This window comes from Erithacus rubecula, assembly GCF_903797595.1.
Source record: "Erithacus rubecula genome assembly, chromosome: 21".
Classification (NCBI taxonomy): domain Eukaryota; kingdom Metazoa; phylum Chordata; class Aves; order Passeriformes; family Muscicapidae; genus Erithacus; species Erithacus rubecula.
Window position 1 is genome coordinate 7,667,271 of NC_136673.1, and position 24,890 is coordinate 7,692,160.

The window sequence follows — 24,890 nt, forward strand, 5'->3', positions numbered from 1 at the left end:
CCAAAAGGAGATTTTTCCTAGAGCAGAGAGTTAACACTCTTGTTTAACACATCTGAGCTGCTTCATCAGATGCCCACAATGATGAGGTGCTGTATTTCTGGCTGAAGGGCCATCCTGGGATCAAGTGTTGCTTTGTTCCCACTCTTCAGCACCATAGCTGTGAATGGCTCTTAGTTTTTTGAATTTGGGAAGAGCTTGCCTGTCCTTCTTGGGAGGACAAGGCTGTCTGCCTGCCCTGGCAGCTTTTTGCCTCTCCTCCTTCATGGAGTATTGCTGAACTCTTTGGGACAGCTTTGCTCGTGCAGGGCACCCACTGCAGGATCAGCCTGAGGAATTGCTGAATGCTCTGCAGCCACTGAGCCCTGCTGCAGGTCCAAGGGACTGGCAGCCACCCCAACTGCCTGGCCCTGCCCTGCCAAGGGCTCTGCTCCTGCTCTTCCCATGTTAATACCTTCAGCTGGTCATTAATCCCATGCCTTGCTTCTTTCCAGAGATAGCTGACAAAATCTACAACCTCTACAATGGCTACACGAGTGGGAAGGAGCAGCAGACAGCCTACAACACCCTCATGGAGGTCTCTGCTTCCATGCTCTTCCGAGTCCAGCACCACTACAACTCCCACTACGAGAAGTTTGGAGACTTTGTCTGGCGCAGTGAGGATGAGCTGGGGCCCAGGTACCTGTCCTTTCCCTGTGTCCTGCCCTGCCCATGCCCACAGCACCCCTCTGCTTGGCCACTGGGGGTGTGGCCCCCCTGCCTTCTCCTTTTAGCTAAGAGAAATCCCATTTTGGTATTCCCCAGGCTGTCCTGCAATTCCTTGGGCCACCATGCTCTTGGATGAATGCTGGTGGGACACCTGGCAGCTGGGTGGTCTTGGCATGAATGTTTGTATCAGCCTGGACCACATGGGTTATGCTTTGGATGAGCTGGGGGCTTGGAAACACTGAGGAGTGGGGGACAAAGGGTGTCATATAAGCCTGGGAATGTTTTTCTTTCTCCCCTTTGTTCCTATCTGCTTGTTGGATGTGGCTGAGGATCTCTCCATAGTACCAGGATGACAGCTCTCAACTGTTTACACCCTTCCTGGACATAGATCCAAGCTGGTCTGGGGCTTGTCCTCCTCCAGAGATGACCTTGCTCATAGTTTCTTTGGCAGTTCACTGGTCTCTGGAGCAGAGCAATTCTCATTCTTCTCCCTGCTTTCCCCCTGATGACACTAAAGGCTTGTTTGTCCTTTGCAATTGTTCTTTTTTTCTCTGAATCCCTGGGAGCCATCAGCTTCTTCTTACATCTTTATTTCCCTTGTTACTTGAGATCCAACCCACTGAAGGATGCTGTCTAACCCAATACCTACATCAAGCTGTGGGACAGCAGGGTGACATTCAAGCTGCCAGTTCCAGCACCCAGCTACATCTGGAGCCTGTGGTAAATTTGGCTGCTGCCTGTTGTCCTCACTGAGCCAGGGGAGCTCCTCACAGCACTCCTCTGCCCTGTTCTGTGCTTGAGAAATGCATGACTTGCAGCCAAGGGGATGGGTCTGTAAAAGCCAAGGCAGCCAGTGCCAGGCTCGTGACAAGAACGAAGCTCTGCCATCCAGCCTGGCAGCTCAGGGAGCTTGGACAGCAGCAGAGCCACTGACAGCAGCAGAGAACAAGGATTTTTTTTTTTTTTTTTTTTTTTTTTTTTTTTTTTTTTTTTTTTTTTTTTTTTGCCAAGGGAGGCCATCTCGTAACAGGATTTAAATTGACAGGCTGTTCTCCTTCCCAGGGGGACATGCATTTTTGTACCTTGAAATGTTTATCAGATGAGCCTCAGCTTCAGAGTGAATGTTGGCTCATAAAACAGAGCGACAAGAGGGGAGTTGATTGCCTCTGTGTAATAAATACATCACACTGAGCTCCTCGTGAGCCCAGTTTCCATGAAAGCCACAGGTTACTGCAAACAGCTGCTGGCAAGAAGACACACTGACAGCCAGATGTCCCAACCAGACCGTTTACATTAAGGAGACATTAAAAACTTAGCTCATAGGTGGCCCTAAACCAGGACTTTCCGTAGTCAGCAGCATCTCAACACCTGGCTTGCCTCATCCTGCTCATCTCCTCTAGCAACAGCAGCCCCTTTCCTGCTCCCCCCTTCCTCTCATGGACACTGAGTCAATCTCACACAGTTAATTTGTTCCAACAAGACAGAAGAATCTGTCTAAATCAGTGAACTTTATTGCTACTGTGCATCTAGACCTCTGGATCCCTGCAGCCAGCATGATTCCCAGCACAGCCACGGGGAGATTTCACTACTATTTTCTCTTACTCTGTTTTCAGGATGATTCTTATGACCACTGCAAGCAGGGTATGGCTTTTAGGAGGAGTTAGAACAAATAATTAAGTCAAAATCTTCTTTCCATGTCCCTATTTGTAGCTATCACCAACACTGGGGTCAGTACATGGCATCAGCCCAGGGCTCACAACCTGTCCCCTGCTCCAACAAGTCACCCAGGCAGGCAGCTGGGCTGGCCAAGGGACATGAAATGCATCTCCAGAGCAGCTGACTTCTGGTACAAGGGGAATGCAATGTTCTGATGGGAGGCTGTGATAAGAGGCCATCGAGTCCTGGACTCACTGTCCTTGCACACGAGGGTCTGAAAGACCCAGGTCAGTTCTCAGTAGAGTGGAAAATCTGAATTTATGACAAAACCACCTCATACAGGAACACAGGCAGCCAGGCAGCCACCCTCTCCTTGCAGTCTCAGGAATCTCATCCTTCCTTCCAGCCCAGGTATAATTTTTTAATGTTTCCTTCATGCTGCTTCTCCCTCTTTTAGTACCTCCCTCTGAGGTAAGGCAGGGCAGGGTTTGGCTGGCTCTGGATATATTTTCATCCCATATCAGACCTCAAGGTGAGTGTTGGCTGTCCCCTGTGCAGCTGGAGGGACCAGGAGCACCCCTGGCACTGGGCAGAGCAGGAAGCTCCTACTCTCAGGCACATCCTTGCAGAGCTGGGGCTGGCAGCAGGGACCTCAGTGTCCTGGCCCCTGTGCAATGGGAACACAGGTTCATGCAGGAGCCTTTGGAAAGTGCCCTGGCAGCAGACACCCATCCCCTCCCTTTTCCTGTCCCCCACCATGCCACGAGGCACTGCAGAGGGAAGTGGCTGCTTAGGGCTGTCACTATTTTAAATCCCCCTCTTCATTATTTGTGACTGTGCTGTGACCTCCTAAACCCACCACCTCAGTGCAGTCCAGAATCATTCCCTGGCTCATGTGGTGGGAGAGAGGGCACTGCTGGCCCACACCAACATGAGGGCATTCCCACCTAGGCTATGGGGTGAGGGGAAAGGGAGTCCCTTCATCTTTTTGGGAACTTAGAGCTTGGGGTCTGGCCACAGGGAGCCAGGAAAGTGAGCCCCTCTCACTCCCCTGCTGTCCCCTCCCAATTTCTGCCCTTTAATAAAGCAATAAATTGCCATTTCTGGCAGAGATGAGGTTGGTCAGCATTTAGGAAGATTTCATTTCCAGTATTTGAAAAGGTGGTCGTTCTGACCCGACAACCCTCCGTAGGGAGCACTTGGGTAATACCCGGGGCTTGATTTATGGTGCTAAATTGGCAACCCAAGAACTGCTCCCGTAATTTATTACCCAGTCTTCACCAGAAAGCCTCTCTCTTTCTCACCCCTCCCCTCACCCACTCTGTCTCTCTTCCTCATTTTTTTTTAAGAGGGAACAGCTGACAGCCGAAAGCTAAAATCTAACATTTACACATGACTTCATTACCCTGCTAAAATAAATGACTCAAAGCAGTGAAACCCATCAAAACTGGAGCTTTGGCACTGGACATCAAAAGTGAGGGGCCAGATTCCCTCTCCCCTGTCACCCTGTGACCACAGTTCAGTGTGTTTTCAGCATCTCACAGGGCCAGCCCATCATGTGCCACATCCCATCCTTAAACATAGGTTTTTCCTGGGATTGACTGCACAGAGTGAGCTGTGGATGCAGCAGGTGTGTGGGGACAGTTCCAGGAAAATCACAGCCTCTGGATCAGCAGGCACCAGCAGGTTGGGGTGGTTGGAACCCTGAATTTCTTCCTTGAGGTGCTTCTCACACCTTGGAGTATTTGCCTGGATAAGAGGCCCGAGTATATATCAGGAATCAAGGATAACGTGGTGAGTTCTAGCAATATCCAGGAGATATTAAAGTGTAGTGGAGCAAGTAATGAAAATGGGAAGGTAGAGAAGGCCAAGGGAAATGGAGGCAAGGGCAGGTTGTGGGGGAGAAAAGTGAGAGATAGGTAAGAGTAGGATAGGGGAAGAGTGAGAAGGGAATAGAGGAAGGACAGAGCTTGGCTAGCAGACAGACACCGACCAGCCAAGACACCCACTCCTTGTGCTGTTGTTGGTTACCCACCATGGGGGTTTGCTCAAGGGCTGGTCATGGCCACTCCTCATTGCTCCACTCTTGCTGTGGCTGGGAGAGGCCATGTGGTGAGCTGGAGCAGCAACCAGTTTGGGGGAAAATCCAATGATTGCTTGTTTGGCATTTGAATAAACAACTTCCCCATGCTGCCACAGTGTTTAGATCCATGGACACCAGCACAAGCACAAGCTACAGGGCTGGAGGGGATCAGTACCCCATTTTCAGAAAAGCAGAGATTTTTTTGAAAGTAGAGCTGCTTTGCAATAAATTAGGGTGTTCATGGAGTTGTGGCCTTAGAGAGATGAGAGTTCTCCTCTGTGAGGGTGTTCTGGCTGAGTGATCTCCTCCTGAGCATGGTCAGCTGACATAAAAGTCCATCCCATGAGGTGATGTGGGTCCTGCAGTTGTTCAGCCTTCCCTGAAAGGGAGAACCAGTGCAGATGTTAAGAAACAATCTCCCAGCATGAGGATGGGGAGCACTGGAAGGATCACCAGCTACTAACTCTAGGAACAGGTCAGAAGAAATTCATCCAGGCAGGTTGATCCCAGCAGGAAGTGGCACAGGTGATGGCTTTTGGTCCCTTCCAGCTGCAGTGTCTGTGATTTGTTGAAGTTTGGCAACTGCAGTGACAATCACTGCAGAGTTTGGTTTGCAGCTGAGCTGAGCTTGAATCAATCAGTCTTCATCAAAAGCACCTAATGCCATCATGGAATTTGTAACTCCAAGAGGCACACATCAGCAGCCCAGGCCCTGTTCCTGGCAGTGTGTCAGGTCTTGGTGTGTGGTGGGAGCCCCAGATGCTGCAGAAGGTCAGGTGGCTGTCATGGAGAGTAACGTGAGTTTAGGTGTTGTGTCAGAGCTGGGCACAGCTCAGCCCATGACATCATTATTTTAGATGTGTGTGTAGCTAACAAGGCTCAAATTGCCCAGTCTGGCTTGTGTCTTTGTGGATTAAATCCATAAATAGATACCATGGAATGTTGTCCAAGAAGGGCCAACTATCCTTTGTTCTTCCTTTGCCCTCAAAGCTGACCCAGAGCACATCACCCTGGGGAGCAGTGGTTTCCTCCAGCCTTTCATGCAGAGTTCCCATGCACAGGGAGAGGTCTGGGCTGGCTGGGGTGCCAGGATGCCCTCTCACCTCCTGCTGCTGTCCCTGCCCTCTGCTCTGCACTGGGTGACCCTGGCCAGCCCTTCCCTGGCGCCCCATCCCCGGACATCAGGCTCCCGACTCTCCCCCTGGGCTGGGAGCTCACAGCCCGAGCTGCAACACCACTCAGCTTTCATAATCAAATAATCCCCATGTTTATGCCTTGCTGACTGACAGTGCTGCCCCTGACATATCATTATCGGGAATTTACATTCCTGCAGGAGCTGCGAAATCCCCGACTCCCGAATCCAGAGCTTTCCTGTGGCACCAGAGGGAGAGGAAATAATCTGTGATCTTGAAACTTTCAGACCACTGAAGTAAACCCTCTTCCCTCCCTTTGTTTGATTTAGCACTTTGCAGACTCCCACAAGGGGATTCTTGGTTTCTTACGAGTTTATTTTGTTTTGTCTTAATGTGTTGTGCTTTTATTCCTCACTCTTCTAGTGTCAATCCTTTTGGGCTGTTTACCTCCTGCAGGAAATCAGGGAAGGGAGGGCTGTGCTCATCAGTCAGGGGCAGGAAGGTGCTGGGGGTCTCATCACGGTGCCAGGTGGGGCTAGCACATGTGCTGGAGCTGGCCTGGATCATATAGTGGTGGTGACAATCTAGCTGGGTCAGTCTGTCCCCAAGGCACACAAGCTGCTCCAGTGGGTCAGACCTGAGGTCTTGGTGCTGTGAAATGGTAGGGACACCCAGAACTTTGGGGAAAACAGAGCTTCTCTCCAATTGGAACAGGAGACACAATGTCTTAGGCTTTGTCCATTCTTGCCACAAGGCAGGGCTGGTGGCAGTCCTGACTCCTGGTCTCCCCTGTGCCTTGCCTGCACTGCTCTGTTCCCATCTCTGGGAACAAGATGAAAGCCAGGGGCTAAAAAGCCATGAGAATCTGGTTTCTTCCCCCCAGGAAGGCTCACCTGATCCTGAGGAGGCTGGAGAAGGTCAGCAGCCACTGCTCCACGCTGCTGCGCAGTGCCTACATCCAGAGCCGCAGCGAGACCATGCCCTACCTGCTGTGCCGCAGCGAGGAGGTGCGGCCGCCCGGCGTGGTCTGGTACAGCATCCTAAAGGACACCAAAGTCACCTGCGAGGAGAAGATGGTCTCCATGCTGCGCAACACCTACGGGGAGTCCAAAGGGCGGTGAGGGAAGGAGCGGGCCTGGAGCTGTGGGAGGCGGAGGGACTCCCAGGAGTCGAGGACTGGTGATATGCTGAGTGGCTGGTGGGGTTTGGGGTCGGGTGATGTTCAGAGGGGGTGGAAGGGGACAGCGAGGCCAAACAGGACTTTCTCACACAGACGGCAGAGAAACAAGAAATGAGCAAGTTGGACTTTAATTTCTTTTCCTTTTTTTTTTTTTTTAATTTTTCAAGAGTGAAAAAAAAAAGAAGAAAAAAAAAAAAGAAATTACCTAATTTGACTCAGCATAAAAGCCTCTCCTTTTTAATCTTTTCTTACTGAATTTCCTGGACTACACGCTCCAAAAACCCTGGGAGGAGGAGATACCCACCAAAGGCAGAGGGGAGTTGCCGTGCGCAGGGTGATGCCCTCCCTGCCTGCCCTGCCCTGCCAGCGGGCAGCAGCGCTGGGGCCGCGGTGGCCGAGGGCGCCGGGCCAGCAGGAGGTGGCGCGGGTGGGGACACCAGCGAGGGCCCGGGGCAGGGGCCGGGCGGTGCCCGGGACGCTGCAGGCGAGCGGGGCTTTTGCACCGCTCCGAGTGGACGGGGCGGCTCCGAGTGCAGCCTTGGTTCGCAAGGCTCCCGGCAGCTTGTTCTGTGCATTAAAGATTCATATTAAGTCCATCTTCGCTGCTTCTCTGGTGTTTCTTCCTGACGCGGTCTCACCTCTGCTGGGGTTTCGGTTCTGGGTGTGGCACGCCCGGGATGTGACTGAGATGAGGGAGATGATGGATGCAAACGTGCAACCCTTCCCAAGGGTTCTCCCCTCCTCGACACCCAGCATAGCCACTGGTCCCAGTGGGAGCTGGAAGTGTGTGGGAAAGCCCAAGAAGAAAGCCAGGGGCTAAAAAGACATGGAGAATCTGGTTTCTTTTACTGTCAGATGTGGGTTAGGCTGGCCCAAGCTCCCTGTGGGTAATGGATTTCTCAGCCTGGTAGCCAAACCAAGAAGTGCAGGAGGGTGAGAGGGAAAAAAAAAACAAAAATCAGATAGCTCAAAGCTATTGCTTTTTCCTTCTTAAAGCAGAAAAGCAAACCTGGAGAGGGAAGAGAGAAGAGTGTGGGTTGAATGAATCAGTTTAATCAGCCCAAAGCAAATAGTTTTGTTTTGTTGTTCAGGTTAGTTAACCCTTTAACATCGAATCAAACAAACAGGAGGTGAGTTTCAAAGAAAAATGTTTTGAAAATAAATAACGGTGTAGAATTTGATATGGAAATGGTCCAGCCAGAGACCTTTTCCTTCTTGAGCTAAATGCATTTGCCTAATTTGCACCCACTCAAAGGATTCTGATTGTTTCCTCTGAACTGCTCTTTTTATCCCCTCTTTGGTTATGTCTCTTCATTTGAGCCACATTCATGTGCTTTGGGAAGGAAGGACTCCAGCACCTGGTCAAAGTCCTGCTGAAGTTCACAGAAAACTTTGCTATGACACTGCAGCCTGTAAGACAAGCTCCAAAGTGTTGCAGTTTTCTGAGGTCTTTATTTTAAGATGAATCCCTTTTCCTGATGGAGAGAAAGAAAAGGATGACACTAAGAGCTCTGGGCCATTCCTGTGTGACACTGAGGATAATACCACACACTGAAAACAAAGACCAAGGGGGACCATGACACCACCATGTGTTAAAATGAGTCCCCAGCACTGCTGCTGCCTCATCACCATCCCTTTGCCCTTTGGGGGTGACTGGTGGCCTTGGAGATGGTTGTGGGGATGAAGGAGATGGCCACGATTTGTTGCAGTCAAATGAAGACTTTGCATTTGCCTGGTTGGAGCTGCAACAATACTCAGCAACAGTCTTGAAATGCCAATGTGGTGGTGCCTGGCCAGTGCCCAGACTGGTGTCAGAGCTGCCCATTTCATTGTGTGTGCACTTTGAGGGGGGTGAAAACCCCCAAATCTCTCTTTGGAGCCACTGATGCAGATTGACTGGGACTGAGTACCATGGTACAAGAATGATCCAAAGCCACTGGAGAATGTCCAAAGCAGGGGCACAAAGTTGGTGAAGTTCAGAAGCCATATGAGGAGAGGCTGAGATCACTTTGTTCAACCTAGAGAAGAGGAGACTGAAGGGAAATGATATCACATTTTGCAGCTTCCTCACTAGGGCCAATGGAGGTGCAGGCTCTGATCTTTCCTCTCAGGTGCTGCCAGAGCTCCAGGAGCGTTTGGACACCAGGGATGGACAGGCTGGGATTGTTGGGGGGTCTGGGCAGGGACAGGAGCTGGGCTCTGGTTCTTTTGGGTCCCTTAGCCTATTCCCTGGTTCTGTGACTCTATGATCATCCCCTCCTGGCACCTGCAGAGCAGGCAGTGCCTCTGCTGCCTGTAGGACAGGTCCCAGTGGCAGCCGCAGGGAGCTGGGCTGGCCCGGCCCGGCCCTGCTGCTCCAGGTGCTTTGAAGCTGTCTTGTTTTCTCAAGGCTCTGGCCCACAGCTGTGCCGTTCCCTGTACTTTATAAACACAGGGGTTTATTTTGTTTTTGTTTGCTTGGCTCGGGGATGATTCATTTCTCTTGGAAGCCCCGTGCAGCACACGGCGATGGGAGCAGCTCTGTGGTCTCGCTGCAGGCAAGAGCCAGTGTTGACCAACCTGAGGGACAAATTGCCTGTGTTTTCTGTGACTGGACTGGAGGTGTGACAGGGATAATGCTGCCCCTGGGACTCCTGTCCATTGTGAGTGTGGTGCAAGGTGTTAGGAACAGGAGATGCCAGCCAAAATACAAGGCAGCTGGCTGGCTGGCTGCCCCTCAGCATGTTTTTCTCCACTCTGACACTGCAGCTCCCCCATAGTGGTGTTTTTTGCACCTGGGGTGCCCCTCCTTCACAGAGCTCTGGGGAAAGGACAGAGCTGCAGTATGGGGATGTTTTGTTACAGATGGTGATGGAGAGGAGACCTTCAGCTCTGGTAGCCCTGACTGGGAACACAGCAGGAGCAGCACAGGGACAGGCTGGCTGTCCCCTGGATCCACACTGCAGCTGTGTCCATGGCAGAGGCTTAGTTTGCTTACTTTGGAAAGCTGCTGAGGAGCTTTGCTTTGCATCCGTGGTGAGACTGTCTGCTTGTATGGGTACATGCACAGAGTGAGTTGTGTGTGAGCCTGTGTTAATATGTACAGAGCAGGTGGAAGAGTCTAGACTCTGGGCTGCAGAGTTTGAAGGCCATTAACCTGTCGTGAAGCACACCTAGCTCCCAGATCAAAGCCAGGAGAGCCCCTGGCCAGTGATGCTACCTGGCACAGAGCACCCAAGCCAAACAAAACGGAGGAATTCGTCGAGGTTACACATCCTCCAGCACACAGCTGAAAGGAAGGGTCTGTATTTTCTCCCTGGAAACTTTGGAGAATGTAACCTTCTGGCTTTCAAGATAAACACTTGTAGTCATAGCCCAGCAATGCTGGCAGATGGACCTGTGCCCTGTAGTGTACACAAACACACACACACACACACACAGAGACCCCTGCCACTCCTTCGGGGAAAAGGCATCCCAGCTCCAAAACATATTGCTGCTGCTCCAGGAGCTGATTCCTTTTGCCAGCCAATATCCTGACTTTGCTGTGCTAGGGCTTTGGCAAACCAGGGATGATGTTGTCCTGGGTGGGAGAGCACCAAAGGGTGGATGAAACATGAAAATCTAGTGAGGAGAGTGGCAAAAAGATGTCATCCTCCATGTTTAATAGATAAATTACCCACATCCATTTGAAAAGCTGAAATTATTTCCCTAATGACATTGCTAGGAATGGTAATTTTGCTTCAGTGTCTCCTGGATGGATGCTTTAGGATAAGTTAAGTCAAAATGAGAAACTTTCTCCGTGTGTCTTTGCAATGAGTGTATGAGCAGGTAACAGCATTGATAGAGGTGCCATGGGTGCACCCTGCACAGCCTGGCCCTACTTCCCCCATCCATTCACCCCAGCACCCCACAAACTCCAGCTCAGCATGGCCAGAGGATTTCCCTGCAGAGAAGCCTTTAACAAGCATTCACTGCCTCTTCCAGCATCCTGTGAGAGTCCCACTGGGCACACCCCTTCTTGAGGACACCCCAAATCTGCCACTTGTCTGGCAGCCCAGAGCTGGTGCCAGCTGCGGGTCCCCTCCCAGGGCTGTTCCCTCCGGAGGACCCTGAACAATACCATTGTCCCCATGGCCATTGTTCCCCGCCCTGGTCCCGGCCGGGCTGCAGCTGGCTCGGCACACACAGGGGCCGATTGTTTGGGTTTTTGTGCTGCTGATGACAACCACCGCTTTGGGGACAGCGTCCTTCCCGTGGCAGAGACCTAGGGAGTCAAGTTCTGTGCTTGCTCCTTTATTTATTTGGTTGGTTGCTGCCTTTCCTTTCCTTTCCTTTCCTTTCCTTTCCTTTCCTTTCCTTTCCTTTCCTTTCCTTTCCTTTCCTTCCTTTCCTTTCCTTTCCTTTCCTTTCCTATTCCTTTCCTTTTGCCTTTCTTTCCTTTCCTTTCCTTTCTTTCCTTTCCTTTCCTTTCCTTTCCTTTCCTTCCTTTCCTTTTCCTTTCCTTTCCTTTCCTTTCCTTTCCTTTCCTTTCCTTTCCTTTCCTTTCCTTTCCTTTCCTTTCCTTTCCTTCCTTTCCTTTCCTTTCCTTTCCTTTCCTTTCCTTCCTTCCTTTCCCTTCCCTTCCCTTCCCCTTCCCCTTCCCCTTCCCCTTCCCCTTCCCCCTCCCCCTTCCCCCTTCCCCTTCCCCTTCCCCTCCCCCCCTCCCCCCTCCCCTTCCCCTCTCCCCCTCCCCATCCCCATTCCCATTTCCCCATCCCCATTCCCATTCCCATTCCCCTTCCCTTCCCCTTCCCCTTCCCCTTCCCCTTCCCCTTCCCCTTCCCCTTCCCCTTCCCTTCCCCTTCCCCTTCCCTTCCCCTTCCCCTTCCCCTTCCCCTTCCTTTTTTTTTTTTTTTTAATTTAAAAGTTTTTCCTTGGTTGGATGGGACTTTGCTGAGGCTGGGGAAGAAACCAAGGGAGTGCCAGTGGCTGTGCTGTGTGGGCAGCCCAGGTCCTCACCACAGGGGGGGTTCTGGGGTGACAAATCCTTGCAGTGGCACTAATGCTTAGCCATGGCAGTGCCCTGTGCTGCCACAGATGAGTCAGTAGCCTGCAAACCTACACCTTGTTGCCCTGGGAGGATGCAAACCACACATTGTACCTGCTGGGCCAGGGGCAGGATTAGCTGTCCAGACTCTGAGAATCATGACATGAATTGATGTATGCACTGTGAGACACAAAGGAAAAGGTTTCTGTTTTATTTTCCTAAGCACACATGGCCTGACCAACTCCCTGGGTGTTGGTGGCCATGGTGTTAAGCCAGGTCCATGGCTCACAGTGCCACCATGCCCTGGGCAGCTCTGGTCCTGCCAGTGCCCCTCACAGCACTGGGCTGAGGCTGGGAGCACAGAAATCTGCCAACAGACTCTTGGTCCTGGGCACCAGGAGCTGCCAGGGCTTCCAGCATTGGTTTGAACCACTATGATGTGCTTCAGCTTGGGCATCTATTGTGCTGTGGGGGTCAGGAGGCTTTAGGTGCTTGGGTGGAAAGTTTGAGCATTGCAGTAGCAATTAAGTGTGCAATAAAAAGAATTCCCTTTCCCTTCCCTGCATCTGCCCACCCTCCATGTGTCCAAGCCTGTTTAGCAGGTACTGTGGCATGGGGCCTTATGGAAACACAGCAGTACCAGGGTTTGGGAAAATCCATGTTATTAGGGTGATGTTTGGAAAAAAGCAGGTCTGTTACAAGGTGAGTGCCCAAAGGTAGAGGTGAGTTTTGTAATTCAGCCAGAACCATCCCTATTTATCAACTCTTCCATCAAAAATGTCAACAGACTTGAAGTATAAGTTGTTTCATCCCTGTGGGCTGGATGAGGATAAAAGGGAGCAGCAGTGATCTTAGGTATAGGGCTCTTAGGTTTCATTAGAAAAAACCTGAGGACTGAGGAAGTGATTTATAAATTAAAAAAAACCAAAAAACAAACTGGCAGATAATATCTTAAAAGCAGGGCAATGAGGGTGGCTACAAGGGATGATGTTGCTCTTTGGATAAGTTCTTCGTTCATCATAAGCAAAATGATCAAAAAGTTATGAATAACCTTTTATCTGAAAAAAAAAAAAATAAATAAACCCAAACAAACAAACATGGAAATTGTTTTTAACCATTAACCATCCTCCCCAGGCCCAAGAGAAGTCAGCCAAAAGATTGTCGAGACCTTTAAAACTATTTTGACACAGTATTGCTTCACTTGTACTTTATAAAATGAAGACCCTGGCCCTTTGGCTGCATTTTATTGGAGAACTTAGGCCAGTTGTTGACTTGAAGGATGTAGGCAGCTGTTATTCCAATTCAGGGCAGAGGGAAAAATGTGGGGCCATCACAGAGTTGTGGTATTTAATGAGCAGCAAAAAGCAGAATTCTGGCCTCAGAACCACTCGCTTTTCTTTACCTTCCAGGTATGTGTGCCTTAGAAACTGAAAAACTGGGGAGGTGAAATGAACAAGTCCAGGAAAAGGTAGTGCTGGACCAGAAAGGGTTTGCTGGAACTGTGTGTCTACATGTGCGAGCAGCTGAACCATGGGCACACATCTGCCAGCCTGAACATTCATTTGATTTTCAGATGTCCCTGTTTACATGGAAAGGAGTTTTTTTTTTTTCATACTTGTGAGTGGTTTTCTTTATAGCCCAGTTCTCCTGTGGAAGTTTTTTAAGCCTCTGTGTCTTTTTGACATGAAATTTTGCTAGCTGCTACCTAGTTTAATTTTCCCATTACAGGATGGTTTTTAAGGTCCCTTCCAACCCAAGCCATTCTGTGATTCTGTGATTGCCACAGTCACCAATGCCATGCCTGTCTGAGAAGCTTTGAGCCAGCAGAGGATTTTTGCCATATGAATTCAGAGCAATTTCCCCAGCTTTTCTTTAGTGATTGATCTCCAGATAAGACACGTAAGCTGGACATAGAAACTGTTGTTCTGACTGTGCATTCCAATTGATCCTGGGGTGGCTGAGCACGTGCAGGAGGAGTGGAGCTGAGCAGAGCCCAGCAGGGGCGAGCTGCCTGCTGCGAGCTGCCTTCGTGGCTGCTCCCACCCCCAGGTCTTTATTAATCCCTAATTGATAGTTCAACACACAGCCAATTGATTTGTGCATTGCTATAGACACAACCCCTTTAATCCCTCATTCCTGGGCCTTTTTATCTACTGCATGTGCTATTGATAGGGCTGTGTGTGATGCACTCATACTCCATTAATAATGCATTGACCAAAGACAAGGATGGTATAGAAAACACAATGCATTCTTGCTCATGAAATTTCTCTCTCCCTGCTCAATAATGTGCAGTGGTTTTTCACAGGTAAAATGCAAAACATTTTTGTACTGACTTATACATGCCAGAGTAAAAACAATAAAAAAAATATTCTCATCTCTCAATATAATGCCCCTGGAGCACACCTCACAACAAGACCTTGGTCTGGTGGGGAGACTGCAGCTCTGGCTCTCTCTAGACCACTGGAGACTGATCTATCTTTATCTGTCTGTTTTCTCATGTGTCCAAAGGCTCTGTGCATGGGGATGTTCAGCTCTCTGGCTGCACATAGTTTGTTTTCAGCCTTGTTCCCTCCTGAGCCAAGGCAGGCTCCCACTGGGACTGGTTTTCTGGACATGTTCTGCATGTGATGAAGAAGGTAACCAGAATATGGACAACTTGATTTTCAAGCTCTCTCACACCAAAACCTCCAGCAGCCTATTTGGAGAGAATCAGGACCTGAATCCCCTTGGCAGAACCAAACCCTCTGGAGGTGAAATGAGCTCACAGGGCCATGGCTAGCACAGCCTCCCTCCACCCACCGCAGCCCCCTGGCAAAACACGGCGCTTTTCAACCCCCCTGCCCCAAAAGCAGAGATGCACAAAATTCTGTGCAGCTGTGCAGCCAGATGTGGAACCCCACAGCCACTCACTGACCACGCTGGGTACCCCCATGGGTGTTGCTCAGGACTGGCTCGACCGAAAGCAGAGACGTGGCAAGAGCGAGGGGTCCAGTTCAGAACTCTTTAATACAAGCTTATATTGTTTGTGTTTCTGATTCTCTGTTCTCCCAACATCTGGGGACATTAACCCTCATATGTGTGTGAGCATGTGTATGAAGATATATACAAAATCACACAGTTAAATATTTAAGCATACAAGGTATTATATATTTATATAATATAGAACTTTAGGGTATAGGAATCAACAATGGCAAAATATTTCTGATGAATCTGACATAACTTTTTTTTTTTTTGAGTGAAACATGACCTGTTTTTGAAAGACCAGAGGAAGTTGTTGCTTATTCAAAGAAAGAGAAAAAGCTGTATAAAGAAATTCTGTGAAAATGATTTAAAAAACATCATGAACCAAAAAAGGACAACTGTTAAAAACTGTATTGAAAAAAAAAATAAATTAGATGAACAATTGTGTAAATATAAATTAAAAAAGATGACAATCTTAATAAATAAGCTTTACTATTTACATCTTTATATATTGCTTGGAGACTTAAATTAGATCCGTTAAAAACAAACGAACGCAAAATAAAACCCAAAATTGGAGCAGCAAACGTACAGGCGTGAGGTACAGAATTAAGGGTTGAACTGTATTTTGCTTGTTTCTTTTTTTTTTTTTTTTCTTTTCTCTTTTATACAGTAGACCAGTAGAATTCTTGTGAAAATAGATCCTCAGCACTTCATTGGAGTATTGGTTGACGTGGCTTCCAAAAGGTGCCAAGAAAGATTCCATAATAATAATAATAATAACAATAATAATAATAATAACCATAATAATCATAATAATTATAATAAAAAGATACAATATGATACATAAATATGGAAGAGCAGTTGGTAATATGAATACATTTTTCTCTAGACGAGATCACAGTTTTATTTGTAAATATTACACTGATATATATATAACATTACACATATAATATTATATATATATCATATATATATTTTTATATATATTTATATATATAGTATGGCTCAATCCTGCTCCCAATGAAGTCAACAACAACAAAAACCTGTGTTGACTTGGTGGGAGCAAAATTCAGCCTCTCATCTGCAGACAGGTACGTAATTACAGAGGCCGTACAATGCAAACTCCACAATGGTTCCAATTCCCTCTTGAATTGCTGGTGAAATGTTTCGTTAAAGCCCTGGTTCTTTGCACTCAGAAGATGGAAACTGGTGGTTGAATGTGGCCTCACCAAAAGAAGGAAAAACCAAAAGACTAAAAACTAAGCCAGAATGGGAACTAAAGACAAATTGGACTCGTTAGCTCCGCATCTCGACCCAATAGGACTAAAACCACCAACAAGTAGCACCAAGACTCCTCATCAAACACCTGAAGCCAACCCAAGCTCTTGAGTGTGGCCTCAGAGGAAGTGATTCTCATTCTTAATGAATCTTGGATGTGTAGATCCGGTGAAAAGGGGAAAACTCAGTTTGCCAAACGAAGACAGAAACATAACATTTAGTCCCACTTTGCTCCTGCTAAAAGGAACAAGGGGGTTTGAACCCCCCAGGTGGGCAGAAACAGCCCAACACCAAATCCCTACTGCCCAAATTGACCATAGCTCCAAGGAAATACATCTTGGGACACCTGGACCTGCTCCTGCTGATGTTCTGCTCATGCTCCCACTGAACTCAGTGGTCAAGGTCCTCCAGGGGAATGGGACTGTTCCCAGGGCTTCAGTATGCCCAGCATGGAAGGTCACCTGGAGGCAGGAGTGCTGCTGCACCCTCAGCAGGGAGATGGCCTTCCCCAGAGGATGAGATAACACAGGAAAAACATAAAACAGATCAGCTAAGCTGCACCACTGAGACCAAAATGGGACCCACAACCATAAAGCTATCTGGAGACATCCAGAGTGTATCTCTGCCAGGCATGTGGTCCTCTCCCAGTGATAGGAACATGCCCATCAACTCTCACTGGGCTTCCAGGGACTGGGCAGGGGAGGGTAAGATGCTGCTGAAAGGCTGAGAATTTCCACAGCATCCAAAATAGTTCAAAGGCCAGACTTCCAGCTCTGTAAGCCCTTTGGGCATCCCAGCCTTGGCTGACTTCACCCCATCCCCTCTTGTCTTCTAGCTCAGCCTCGAATGGGCACAATGGGCTGGAGTGTGGGAAGGGGTTGTCAGAACCCCTCTCCCCCAAAATGGAGATCACCTGTCTGCTCAGGTAGCAGCTTTCTCCTTCCCCCTTCACTCCCCATCTCCCACAGCTCTCTGGGATTCAGACTGTGCAGTGCTTCTGAGTGCAGTAATTAGAGCACAGTGAAATACTGGTTAAATGAGTATGTACAGTTGGATAACGTAAAAATAAGCAAAAATACACACTTAAAAAAATAATCTGGAAAAGAAACCGAACAAAAACAAGCTCCACCCCCTCCCTCCCCCCACAAACAACAATATACCAGGGGATAACCCCTTAGCCTTAGTTCCTGGACTTATCACAACACGAGGAAAACAAAACCAGACAATGTTATAAAACCTCACGGTACTTCTAGGGAAATCTACACTTAGTATCTAGCTCTCTACTCAGCTGGCAGAATTGGTGTTTTCCTTTCAAACACCCAAAAATAGGCTTTGCTCTTCTTGGATTTGGATTATGTGGGTTTTCTTTTCTTTTTCTTTCCTCCATTTTTATGGATTTTTGTTGTTTTCATTTTTTCTTTCCTATTCCTCTCTGTAAAGCCTCACTTGTTATTTTTTATTTCCCCACTTGAATCACTTGCAGCAAGAAACTTTAGTTTGCTATGGGGCTTTCTTTTTTCCCCCTCTTTTTCCCCCATCTTTTTTTTTTTAATTTTTTTTTTTTTTTTCTTAGACACAGGTATAACCTAGAACAAACCGACAGTTACAACCAAGTGAAACTGAAACTGGAAGGGAGGTAGCTGGAACCCGATTCCAAGAATCCTCTGGTGCCATCCTCCTTTCTCAGCCTGGGGGGGACAGAGGAAGATGCAAGAAAAGCAGGAGGACACCAGCTCAGCCTGTCTGCAAGAGGGTGGGGAGGGAGAAGGGTAGCAGCTGATTGGAGTTTCCCACCCCACCATTCACTGCTTTCTGCTCCAGCTTTCCCTCCTGCTGGCCATGGACAGCCTGGTGGCTCCACATAAGGTGCAGCCCTGGCTCACTGTCTGTGACAGAGATCTTGGCACTAATGTGAACTGGACTCTATGAGCAGCTGAATTTCACCAGCATGAGCACTCTCTTCTCTTCCCCCAAACTTCTGGTTTGATGTTGTCCTATGCCGCTGGCTCAGTGGGTGGAGGTAGTGGCTGATGTCCCTCTCACCTTCCACCCACTGGCCACCACTTCCTAGGACTCCACTGGGCTTTTGAGGCCCATACAGTGGTAGGTGATGTGAGGAACCAGTTGGCCTTGCCCAAGGTTGGGAGCACAGGAGACAAGACCTGAGCAGGTGTCCATACCCCACTGCTCCCATCTCAGCATCTCTCTGGGTGCTTGATCCAGCACCTGAAAATGCAGAGGGGATTTGTCACAATGGGAAAAAAAAAAAAAACAAAACCCCAAAACATTGGATTAAGAATGACTCCAAGAAGAACTTTTTTTCTCTCCTGATCCCATCAGCCATGGTAGTTAAAAAAAAAATAAAATTAAATAGCAGCATGGAAAGCCTGCCAGTGGGAAAGGGAGTTGGGGCACACCAGGACTGCAGGAGGGAAGCTGAGGAGTGAGGCTGTGCTGGTGAGAAGCCACTGTTTCCCTTGAGCTGAGGTCTTCTGCTCAACAAGCAGGGGCTGGCCCTGGCTGGCCAGAGGGGCTCAGCTGGCCTTGAGCTCCTGTAAGCCCACAGTAGCAAGTGGCAATAATGTCTGTACAGACCTGTCTCTCCTGGGCACTGTCCACGTTGGAAAAGCAGATGGGAAATCTCCTCCAGGCTGAGCTCTGCACTGGGAAGGACATTTTCAGGATGCACTCAGGAGCTGAACCGAGGCTCCCTGATGGGATGAAACCCAGGTGGGATGGAGAGGGGAAATCATGCCAAGATGCCTCAGGCATTGTGGACATGAAGTGTTGTCAGTCTGAAAAGTTTTTGAGGGTGTGAGCTCTTCTGACAGGCTGGGTAGCACAAGAACAAACTGACAGCAAAACCAGGGAGGGCAAAGTGACCAGAAGGAAGCAGCAACCTTTGCACAGTTATATACTTCCCATATTAGAAGGTGAGAAAGTGAGGGATGTTCATTCTAACTCCATGGCAGGAATCCTGATCCCAGTGCACCTCCCTTTCCAGGACACCCCTGCACAGAGGGGGCAGAGCTGTCTGCACAGCTCCCATGGCCACTCCTTCTCTAGGAATATCTGGAGCTTCACAACAGAGAGCTCCTCACCTTCTTAATGACAGTCACCTCTCCAGGTCTCTACTTCAGTTCTTGAGATTCTTCTCTGGTTCATTCCAATAGAAACAACCCCAACACTGGGTAACAAGAACCCATCTCCTTGCACCTATTATTCTATAATTTTTTTCCATTTCTAGTTCTCCAAATCATTTTTACATCCATCTCTATGAGCTAAATGACCTCTCCCCTTACCCTTCTGCCTTGCTCCAGTGCCTAAAGCAGGAGTTAGAAAAAATCTTTTTCTCTTTACCCAGTAGACTGTGCAAGTCATGACAGTCCCAAGGAACAAACAAACCTAACACTGGGAAGGATGAACTTTTGGATGTGTGCTCTTCCTAGCAGGAGCTTGGAGCAGCAGACACATGTCCAAGCCACCTTGGAATGATCTCTGGGATTTCCCTGGGATGGGCTGTAGCAGCAGCAGCGTTGGATGCCCTGGGTATTTCAGTAACACAATGTAATGAACCCTGTGAAGAAAGGAATCACCAAGGGTCTGGCACATGTTCCCCTCTGGGCTGAAGCAGGATGATGGCAGGGAAGTGTGAGGTCTGCTGCAGCTAATGCCCTTCTTTCTGGAAGATTGCAAACAGCTAGGCTCCTGGTCTATCCCAAGTGTCAACTGGCCTGGCTGTTTAATACTGACAAATATGGCCAAAATTCTAATACTGTCTCCTACGGGCCTTTCCTCACTGCAGGTGTCTCCTCCTCCTCTTCCCCTCTCCTGTAAAAACAGGAGCACAAAGCAATTGTCAGAATCAGTTCACCATAAGAGTGGGGTGGAGGAGGCCTGGAGAACCACTTGGCAGGGTGGAGACCAGAAAGCAGATTCCTTTGGCTGGCTGGTGTCCTGTTTTCTTGCCCCAATGCTGAGGAAGAGACCAGAGGGTTTGAAAGGCAGGTTGTAGGTAAGCTTTAAGGCAGACTGTTTGGTTGCATGGGGTTGTTTTTCACCCTGTCCTGACACAGTAAGGAAACTATTTGTATGGGACATAGCAGCAGGAGTAGCAGCAGCAGACATGCTCAAATGACAAGTGTGGGCGCGAGTTCCTCTCTGTGCTCCTCAGAAGCAATCATCCATGCTCTCAATGCCAGTCCTTAGGCTCCACACTCCCTCTCTCCACCAGGGGACCACTGCCCAGCTCCTCACAGAAACGCCCCAGAGCCCTGCAGGCTACAAGGGGGCTTTTTGTTGGCTCTTTGAGGGCAGGGGAAGAAGGAGGAGCTGTACAGAAAGGCCACTGCAGTCTGCTGAGCTGCCGGGCTGGAAGTAGCATTCCTGTGAGGAGCAGATGCATCCCACACCTCGAGCTGGCCAGGAGCCTGGCAAATCACTTGCCCAGAGCCCCAGCCCTGTGGAGATCCCTCCCCAAGCACAGTGCCCCGAGCATGAGATACCTTGGCATTCAGCATCAGAAAAGGCTCAGCTCTGAGTCCTCCAAGAGCTCAGCCTCCTGCACAAACGGTCTGAGTTGTGAGTGCTGAGGAGGTGAAAGTGTTTTTGCGTTGATCATAATCTCTCACTCTGTCTCTTTCTCTACTTATTTCTATAAATATGTGTACATAAATAGTTTGTTTCTCGCCTTGAATCTAGATATGAACTGTTCAAATTAGGTGGGCATAACATGCTGTTTTGATACATGAAAGTCATCTTGACTTGACTCTTGGTTGTTTTTTTTTTCTCATCATTACTATTTAAGATATAATTAATACATAAACCCCAACTTTGAGTTCTCCTTGGACAAAAATTAAAGGCAGACTGGTTGAATTCTAAGGGTCCCTGGTGCAGAAATGCCATCCAGTTGAGCAGCTAAATGTTAAAAACGATACCAAAAGGGATGTGGTGTCTCTCCTAGCCTGCCTTGAGCAGTGTGGTCCTCCTTTCCATGTCACTTGGCTTTACCCAAGACTGAAGCCACGGAGATCTTTCTGGTTGTGCTCTTGGGCGTTGGGGTCACGGCAAGCACACTCTCCTTGTAGGTCACAGGACATAGGAAACGGTGTCACCTGGGAAAGAAGTCAAAAACACAAAGGCATGAAGGAAGGAACACACCTACAGCAGCCTGGAGAACAAAAAAGATCTTTGGGGTGAAATCTTCAGAGATCAGCTGCAATCTTCACTGTTATTTTTTACAGTGATTTATGTTAGTGCTGAGCTGGTGCAGCACTGAGGTTCCTAAGGGCTTATGGTTTGGGTGCTGCTGCTTTAATAAAGTCCATTTGTTCACTTGACTGTGGGTGTTCTTGGGTTCAATTCCTCAGGATCTGAACCATGCAGTGTCTCACAGATCAGTGAGGTTGGAACCCACCAGAGACCTCTCTGAACACCTCTTGTGTTTGAGGTCAGGAGATGCAGCTAATGGGCACTGAGACACAGCAGAGGAATGCAGTGGGAGACTGCTGCATTCACCATCTGTCATCTCTCTGTGACCCCTCTGGAGAACAGTGGGAAGGGGCTCAAACAATAGCCTGGCCACTGAAAGCTGATTTGGGCCTATTGCATCATTGTATTTACCTGCAGAAAAGGCAGTGGGACAAGTGTCTCACTTGCCCTGAAGTGAATTCCCAAGAATTTCTCCCATCTGCACAGACTGAACAAATGACCTCATTCCCCTCCTTTACACTCCTTCCAAGGCAGTGCCACAACCTGTTCCAATGTTCCCAGCAAGGGCTGCACAGGATGTCTGCTCCCCCAGGTCTGCTGCCACACGTTCACTCTCCCTTTCACAAACACTTTTCTCCAGGCTAGGACTCTGCCTGCTCCCTGTGCATCACCCACAGCCCATCTAGGAATGCAGACCCAGCATTGTGCTGTCATCTCCATCTAGACCTTCCACACGAGTCCCTGCCTGTCCCTCTCCAGGATGCCTTTCTCCTGACGCACACAATTTGGGAAGGAGGGGTGTGGGGCTTTATTTCACAACTGGGGAGCCTAAGGCAGGGACATGCTGACAGAGACACTAAATAGCCAACTTTCATCACCAAATCAGGACTCAGAGAGCCTCCTCCCCTTGCTTTTGACTCCATTCACAGAAGAACTGACTCTCCAGGTGGAAAAGGGTGATGACTCGTCATCAAGCCATGACCTCGGTGACCTATGAACTAAATAATCAGCCAATAATCTGAATCTACATCTGTGCAAATATGGAGATTGCAAAGTGAAGAAAGAGTCCAAAACATTAGAAGTAAATGAATACAAATAACTGGAAACTGAATAAGTTTATAAACTGCAGAAAACAATAGGAGCTTATGGGTCACTTGATCCAACAGAAGCCAGCCCAAGCAAGACTGTCTCCTATCACAGTGTTATGAATATTCTTAGATAGGAAAACAGAGAAGTCTGCAAACAATGGGGTTTGGGGAGGAGGCTGAAGAGGGATTGTTTTATGACTGAGTTAAAATACTGTAAAGGAAAAAGATACATGCAAAATAAAAATTGAGTTTTTCTGTTCAGTGTAGAAGGAAACATTTTGGTTTAGATTATCTGCTACATTTCAGGTTTGACCTTTCCCTTCAAGACAAACAAATAAAAAAGACTATTTCACTGTAAAAGTTTTGTCTTGAATTAAAAACTTGTTTCACTTAGAAAATGCTCAAACAAAACATTTAAGTATGCCTGGAGTTTCCCCTTTTTTTTTTTATTTTTTTATTCTGAATCATTCAGTTCAATCTAGATTTGGCAATGATTTTGACTTAAAAAATCCTCCCTGATGTACAATGAAGCTACTGGTTGGAGGCGAGACCTGGGAACCTGATTCTTTCATTTGTCTTGATCAAGCTTTTCCCTCTCCCTGGCCTGGATTCCCCGTGTTTGCCTGTAACAACCTGACAAAGGCGATTAAGTGGCCCCTTCGTTCAGAGGAGACACAGGGAAGATGGATCCACACTTGCATTGAACACAGGTGAACCACACATCCAATTCAGGCAGCTCAGTAAAGTGTCTGAAATTAGTGGTGACAGCCTACTGCACTTTGTCTCTGCTGCTGTCCAGGCTTGAGCAAAATGTGCTGCAGGCATGAAGATCCCAAACATGCTCCCATTTCACCTGCAGGAACATCAGAGCCAGGAGAGAAAGCTCTGCATGGCTCTGTCTCCTAACCACCAGCTCACATTCCCCTCACCTACTCTCTGCTGAAACAGCAGCCTTGCACACCCAAACTGGCATGAGTTTGATGTTGCCTTAAGTGCTCTTCTTCATTCCCTCTCCTTCCATTCCTCCTTGTGAATCCCTTGTTTTCCTCTTTGCTTTCTCACAGGCTGTGTTCAGCCCTGGAGCAGCCTGGAAAGGTGCATGTATGACACTGGATTGCTGCTGCATTACAGCCAATTCCTGGGGAGATGGAGCAACTAGAGAAGAAATGTCTGGCTGTTTATTGTCTCCCAACAGTGGTCATGGATAGAAGAGCAGAAGCTTTCTCTGAGGCAGAGCTGTGGCCCCCAGAGCAGACAGCTTCGTGGCTCAGCAGCAGTTCCCAGCAGTGGGTAGCTTGATGGAGAAGGGTTTCTTCCTGATCAGATCAGTCTTATTCACTTTATGTCCCTTATGGAGGCTTTTTATGCAATTCGATTTTTACAGTGCTATTGTCCAGATAGATGAATTGTTTTGTCTTATGGCAGCGAGCTCCAGAGATCAGTTTTCTATTATGTGAAAAGGCAGAGATTTCTATGGGTAATAAACACAGCCACAGTCATATTAGGCATGACAAAATTCTCAAAAAAACTTAGCAGTAATACAGGGTTTTCCACTTTAAACAACATTTACATTTTACATTTAAACAACAAATACACATTTGAGTTCCCAAAGGATCTGATTTCCATAGGTATTTAGGGAATTTAACCCACACACAAAATCTGCTGGGACTGTGTAAAGTACCCAGCTCGGGGAAACTGTAAAACCCTTTAGAAGAAGGCCTGTCTGTTGCCTTGGGCTTACACAATGACAGCCTCTGGAGTGCATAGCCATGAAATAGAGCTGCTGGATGTGCTAGAAATAATAAATGCTGAGCCTTTCACTGAATGATAGCCCATTTAGGTGTGGAGCCTAGATATACATACTCCAAGATTAACTACCTGTTTTCTTTTTAAATAGGTCTGTGAAAGCCCAACTCATTACCAGGATACACGACCTGCATTGAAATTTCCAGATAGACCCATTGTTGAGCCAGGAGTAAGGAGTCAGCTCCTCTTCCTTTAAAACACCAAGCCCTGCATTTCACCTACATCCATCTCCTTATGTAGAAAACACAGAAAATGTCTAGGAGGGTGAGAAGAAAAAGCTAAAAATTAAGCTTAGGGCCTGTCTTGGACATTTGATAAAGTAATGCAAGATACTGCATCCTCAGACCAGCTAAAATAGATTGAAAAAGACATAAGTGAGGAACAGAGCTCTGCACACCTACACACACAGCTCTTGGAGAGGATCCAGAACAGTCATGGCACTGGATCAACAACGCTCAGGGGAATGTGAGTCATGCCAGAACCACACTGGACCACAGACTATCCATCATCAAGAGAAAAGAGACACAACCTCCATCATTCCTGTCACTTGGAGCGTGCAGGACATGACACATCCTGCTCTGAACCTAAAGCAGCAGCTGTGGGCTCAGAGGATGGGCAGGAGGCTGGCACAGACACCCAGGTGTAACTCACAGGGGATCCAAAACACCTCAACCACCTCATCACCAATGCTGCACAGTGTCTGACCTCAGACCTCCTTCTCCACCAAGGCATGGGAGCCCTAAGCATCTTCTCCCACACTGAGTGATGAGACCTTGGATAAAAC

At 48.2% G+C, this 24,890-nt stretch overlaps 2 protein-coding genes across 4 annotated transcripts in view; one reads left to right on the forward strand and one right to left on the reverse strand.

Moving 5' to 3' along the window:
* ASTN2 (astrotactin 2) overlaps positions 1–7,348 on the forward strand; it is a 316,378-nt gene extending 309,030 nt beyond the window's left edge. The window contains exons 22-23 of the mRNA XM_079324231.1: positions 492–675; positions 6,461–7,348. Of these exons, the coding sequence (XP_079180357.1) occupies positions 492–675; positions 6,461–6,698 (422 nt within the window). The 3' untranslated portion in view covers positions 6,699–7,348. The remainder of the gene's footprint in view (positions 1–491; positions 676–6,460) is intronic.
* Positions 7,349–18,356: 11,008 nt separating this feature from the next.
* Positions 18,357–24,890, reverse strand: part of PAPPA (pappalysin 1) — a 176,761-nt gene continuing 170,227 nt past the window's right edge. For 2 of the 3 annotated variants that reach the window (XM_079324225.1, XM_079324224.1), the window contains exon 22: positions 18,357–21,115. In XM_079324225.1, coding sequence (XP_079180351.1) covers positions 21,008–21,115 — 108 coding nt within the window. In that variant the 3' untranslated portion in view covers positions 18,357–21,007. The remainder of the gene's footprint in view (positions 21,116–24,890) is intronic. The other variant, XR_013776583.1, reaches the window with a different exon arrangement.